Below are 5,786 nucleotides of genomic sequence, written 5' to 3'. Positions count from 1 at the left end.
TGTTTAATGGTACATAGCAAATATCTACATTTTTAGGCCAATAAAAAATATTTTCTTTAAATTTCTTCAGACAGTTAACTTTTAAATCATCATTTTTATCATCTCTTTCTATAATGTTTCCTAAATACCATTTCTTATTATAGACCAAAGCTACAAATCGACCCGGCTCATAATCATCATTGGTGTCTTCACTTTCATTTTTATTAAAATTGTATCCAAATAAATCTGAAGACAAACGTTTCATCAAAAGTTGATCATTTTTGTCTGGAATAAATGAGTGATGACTTCGACAACCCTTTATTTTATCTGCTGACCTAAATCTTTTTCAAGCATTCCTAGCAGATCTTTAATTTCTTTTTTGTCTACCCAAAAAAATTTAATACCATTTATTTTCGCATCAGCGTATGTGTAAAAATCTCTGGCGTTCAATATCTGATCTTTTGTTGATGCCTGCAAACTTGCTCTTGCAACCAATCTTTTTGTTGTCCCTCCAATTCCATCGCAAGGACTTTTACCATGAAAAGTTGCAAAAAAGTGCCATTCTGCTTTTAATCCAAAATCCTCTTTGTGATGAGTTAAATTAGAAAAATTTTTGTATTGACTTACCGCACCATCATACCGAAAAATATTTAATTAAAGTAACGTTTTTCAGGTTTTGTTTTACATAGTTAATTAAATGTTTTTGAAAAGCATAAACAGCGGAAACATTGTGATCGAGACAGTCGCTAATCATGCAAACGCTTTTGACAGATAAGTTTTCATAAATAAATAAATAAGTTTTCTGTAATAAAGAACAATTGGGTGAAGAGTAACTTGCGTGTTGCTCCAATGTTGACTCTGGATTGCATCCTGTATTATCACCAAATAATTTTCAGCAAAATCCATTAAAGCAATACACTCCGAACTTTTTAAATTTTTTTAGAATCGCTAAGATATTTCAATTGTTCTTTGCTTATGTAATGATGCGATGACAACTCGTCAAGTTTTTGCGAAAATCTTTCAATGAAACTGTCAACTGTATCCTGTACTGAAATCAATGAACTGCGATTATCATCATGGTAAATTACAGCTTCTTCGAAAATCGCTCTTAAGTTATTTTCGACACTCAGTTTTCCTGGGCATTCCTCACATCTGTGTAACATACATTCTAAATTTTAAATTGAAAAAAATAAAAAATATTGACACTTGAAAAAAATTTGTTTTGCCTGTTTTTGAAGTTGTTTTATTTTTCAAAGAAAGCAAACGCCAATTTTATTTTTTGATGTGTTGTTAGGCGCCAAACAAAAGAAATTTTTCATTTTTTTGACATTTTGAGCTCCGATAGCTCAAAAAGTTCAATACAGATTTTAACGAAATTTTGTGATTTATTTGTGACTATAAGGTACTTCTAAAATAACAAAAAATATTTATTTATTTTGCGATAGATTTTGAGCTACGCTGTTTTGAAATCGGTGAAATTTTCAAAAAATTCATTTTTTTCTAGGTTTTTGGTCAAAATATCCTTTGATTCGAGACAATAACATTTATTTTTTTGTTATTACATTGTTTCACTGATATGCACAAAAAATTTCATCAAGATATGTTGGCTAGTTCAAGAGATATAGCGTTCTAAGTAGGTACAAGTTTTGAAAAAAATCGCTCAAAAATTTGAGGATGCTGTCACAAAAATCTTCATAACTTGAAAAATAATTGAAATTTTTTTATAAAAATTTTATTTTGTCGATGAAATACATTGAGGTACTTACTGTTCAAATTTTAAAAAAATCGGAGATGGTCGGGCGTGGACCATGGTTCAAGTTGACAGAGAATGACAGAGAGAGTTTTGGGAATTTTCGCGAGAAAATATTGACAACAACAATAGATACATACATACACACACACACACACATACATACATCATACATATATACACACACACACACACATACATACATACATACATTTCAATATTTTATTTATTCATCAATTCAAATCAAACAATTGTAAGAAATGAAAAAATACATACATATATAAAATACATACATACATACACACACATACATACATATACACCCACATGCATTAATGCCCATATGTGCTTGATTTTGATTGGACAGAAACAAAAACATTCGATATGATGAGAAATCATACTTATATATATATACTCACAGTTGTCTTAAATATATATGTATATATATATATATATATATATACTCATATATACATACAAAGCACGCACATTCACACACACACACACTCATTGTGAATAATGGAAAACTAGTTTTTAAAACACATAAATAAATACACACGCCTAAAAAACACACGTATATATACACCTATAAATATACATATACATAGATGCATACATACAAAACATACACACAAAAAAACACACTCACACATATAAAATGTGTATTGCGCATATTGTATGTGTACAAATATATACAATGTACCATGTAGTACGTTATCAGGAAACAAAGAAGATTAACCATCAAGACTGTGTATGTATTGTATGTATATTCGTATGCACTTTATACACATATGCCCTATATATTCATATATATCTTTGCACACAGTCGCATCTTACATATGCATACACACACATAATGATATATTTGTATGTAATTATATATATATATATATATACACACATATATAAGTCTCATTCATTGTTCTTTGCATGTTTGGTCACACATATGTGTGTATTAAGTAAAGCTACTATATATAGATATATCCATTTGTTTATACTTGTATAAATATATATAATATATATATATATATACCACGTGTTTTTCACATATTCTCATGCAGCTTGTATTATACCGGGGTATTAAGTACAGTGGTATTGTCGAAAATTGCATTTATTTTTCGTTGTTTTGACTTCTAAATGCATAGATACTAAACTTGTTGGAGTTGCAGCAACGATACTGACGACATTGTGGTTAGTTTTTTGTCGCTTTTGTGGCTCTGGTTGTCATTTTTATGGCCGTGGTGATTGCCATTACGTTTGCATTGCGTTAGCTGCTGTAGAATTTTTAACCTTTCCGTAGTCATGGCGATAGAGAGTAGTAAGTAGTAGCATTTGTAATTGTAGCTGCGGTGTTTTAAACTGTGGTGTGTGTGGTCGCGTCAGCCTAAATTGTGGCGTGGCGTGGCTGTCGTAGTAGCGGTTATCTTGATAAATAGCGCTAAGTAAATTTAGTAATTTTTGTTTACATCCGAGGGTTACTTTCTGCTGTCACTAAATGCACTGCTACTACTACTATTACTACTACAACTACCATTACTACTATTGCTACTACTGTTACTCCAGTAGCTGGCGTCTTTGTAAGCAACATTGGTCCAGTTTACGCTAGGCTCCGCTATCTAAGATAAAGACTTTTGACCATGGTGCGCTGATAACATTCTTCTGTAGAATTCACACCCACCCAGACACACGCGCACACACACACACATATACACACACATACAAACACACATGCATGCATGCATACACATACATACACACATACTATTACTAAAGCACAGCATACAAAAAGCATAAAATGTGCGTGTATTGTATTGTATAATACGTACCATATTTAGTGTACATAATTTCGTATGCTAGTTAAAAGTAAAAAGAAGCAATACCAATAGAGTGAAAGTAAAGTTAGTTGTATACAGAGTGTATTGTATTGTTTGGTATTTTGTATGTGCTGTATTGTATAGTACTGTTGTATTGGCTGACTGATTGCCTTTCTTTGTCTTTTCAGCAATAGTTTCTTTGTTTCAAATTGGCGAATTTGGGTAATAAAATGTTAATTTGCTTGTTTGTTTGTTTGTTTGCGTCAATTTTTTATTCATTCATTCGTTCATCAGTTACTCGATCATTCATTCATTCACTAACCTATGTTAGTGAATTCATTCACTAACCTATGTTAGTGAATTCATTCACTAACCTATGTTAGTGAATGAATTAGCATTTGAATTTTTTAAAATCATACAAACATCCTCAAACAAGATACACACGCAAACATGCATACAGTTATACAAACATACACACACACACAAACACAGACGCACATTTATATTTACCATAAGAAATTAATTTCATCAATCAGCTCGAGACTGTTCCAATCTATAAATAAACATAATTAATATTTGTTTATTAATATAACGAGATAATTACTAATTAAATTATGAATCATTAATTATTTAATTATAATCTAAAAAATATAGTTAACCGCATCATAATTACATTCTGTAATTCAACCCTGTAAACATAGATTTCAACTAAATTTTCTTTCAGCTTTTGTTTAAATTGCATGTTTGCACTAAAAAACACACATACACATACAGACATACACATACAGACACACACATACACATAAAAACACACACATACAAACACACACGCACACAAGTAAGCATACATTCGATAAATACTCAAACTATAAAAAACTTAAAAAAAATTGTTTCCATGTTTATAGCTGGAGTATTAATTACAATAATCAATTGTTACGAATACTGCTACTACTACTGCTACTGCTACTACTACTACTATTACTACTACTACTGAAACAATACTATCAAAGCGACATAGTAAGATATATACAGCCTTAACTAAAATAAACTCTATTAAGCCTCTGAAATCACTTGAAACAATAAAGGATCCAATTCTTGTGAATTTGCTGATCAATCATAATCATAATTTTCCTATTATTTCAAATACTTGTATTATTATTATTATTATTATTATTATTATTATTTAATAGCTATTGGTATTTATTATTATTACTAATTTTATACTTTTGCTTCACATGCCACATTACACTCGAGTACATATTCACGACTTCTGGCATGTTACACATTACATCACGAGTTAGGCGTAATTATAACAAAAATTACTCCAAATTACTTCTGAAAAATTACAATTACTGTTAATTATTAATTAATTATTTAATTAATTATCAATTACAAATACTCATTACAGAAATAAAGAGAGAGAAAGATAGATAGATAGAGAGAGAGAGAGAGAGATATATATAAATATATATAGAAAGAGAGAGATGATGAGGTTACTAAAGAGGTTGTCCAGCAATCTTCCAGCATTGTTACTGCTGATGATACTGCTACAGGCAGTTTTTCCTCCCAGAATAAAGTCAGAAAAGTCAGATGACAATGATGCAAGTCCTCAAATGAGTTAGCTTATTTGTTATTATTATTATTATTATTATTTATCATAAATTTATTATTATCACTGTTATTTGTTATCGCCGTCATCAATTATTGTTATTGTTCTTGTTAACTTTTAATTTAATTAATTCAATGCACTTGGTTTTATTATTATTTTTTTTATGTTTTTCAAATATTCTTCAAATGAATTGGACTCTACATAATTATGAGAAAATGTATTTTTTTGCGTGGCTAACAAGATTAATAATAATAATAATTGTGATTGTTGTTGTTGTTGTTATTATTATTGCTACTATGCGTTGTAATAGTATTCGCAGAAGGATATGAAGATATATACACACAAACATACTCGAACACATGTGTGTGTGTATAGAAATTTATGAATGTATATTTATATCTTTTCTATTTCTTCTCTCTCTCTCCTCCCTCTCTCTCTCTCTCTTTCTCTCTCTCTCTCTTTTACATATTTATTACTATTAACATTATTAAAGTATCATCTCAGTAGCATTATATTTTAACCATATATTTATCAATCATTGATATTATCTTTTTGCATGCCTTATGTCTTTCGGGTTAATTTTAAGAATCATCTATACCAGGCTTTTATTTGCCTCTTAATAACTCATATTAAT

The 5,786-nt window shown here is 29.7% G+C and overlaps 2 protein-coding genes across 2 annotated transcripts in view; one reads left to right on the top strand and one right to left on the bottom strand.

The window, feature by feature from the left end:
* Window positions 1-297: 297 nt before the first annotated feature.
* Window positions 298-1,789, bottom strand: HELRODRAFT_170682 (hypothetical protein; the record flags this gene model as incomplete). The annotated part of the gene is made up of 3 exons (XM_009016479.1): window positions 298-563; window positions 1,010-1,131; window positions 1,746-1,789. The coding sequence occupies 3 exons, from the start codon at window positions 1,787-1,789 to the stop codon at window positions 298-300; spliced, it is 432 nt and encodes a 143-aa protein (XP_009014727.1).
* A 1,004-nt stretch (window positions 1,790-2,793) lies between these two features.
* The window catches only part of HELRODRAFT_191152 (hypothetical protein), a 12,071-nt gene continuing 9,078 nt past the window's right edge, over window positions 2,794-5,786 (top strand). The window contains exons 1-2 of the mRNA XM_009016478.1: window positions 2,794-2,920; window positions 4,957-5,160. Of these exons, the coding sequence (XP_009014726.1) occupies window positions 5,028-5,160 (133 nt within the window). The 5' untranslated portion in view covers window positions 2,794-2,920; window positions 4,957-5,027. The remainder of the gene's footprint in view (window positions 2,921-4,956; window positions 5,161-5,786) is intronic.

The sequence above is a fragment of the Helobdella robusta genome (assembly GCF_000326865.2).
Source record: "Helobdella robusta unplaced genomic scaffold HELROscaffold_18, whole genome shotgun sequence".
Classification (NCBI taxonomy): domain Eukaryota; kingdom Metazoa; phylum Annelida; class Clitellata; order Rhynchobdellida; family Glossiphoniidae; genus Helobdella; species Helobdella robusta.
Note: the sequence above shows the minus strand (reverse complement) of the source record. Positions and strands in the feature narration are given on the sequence as shown.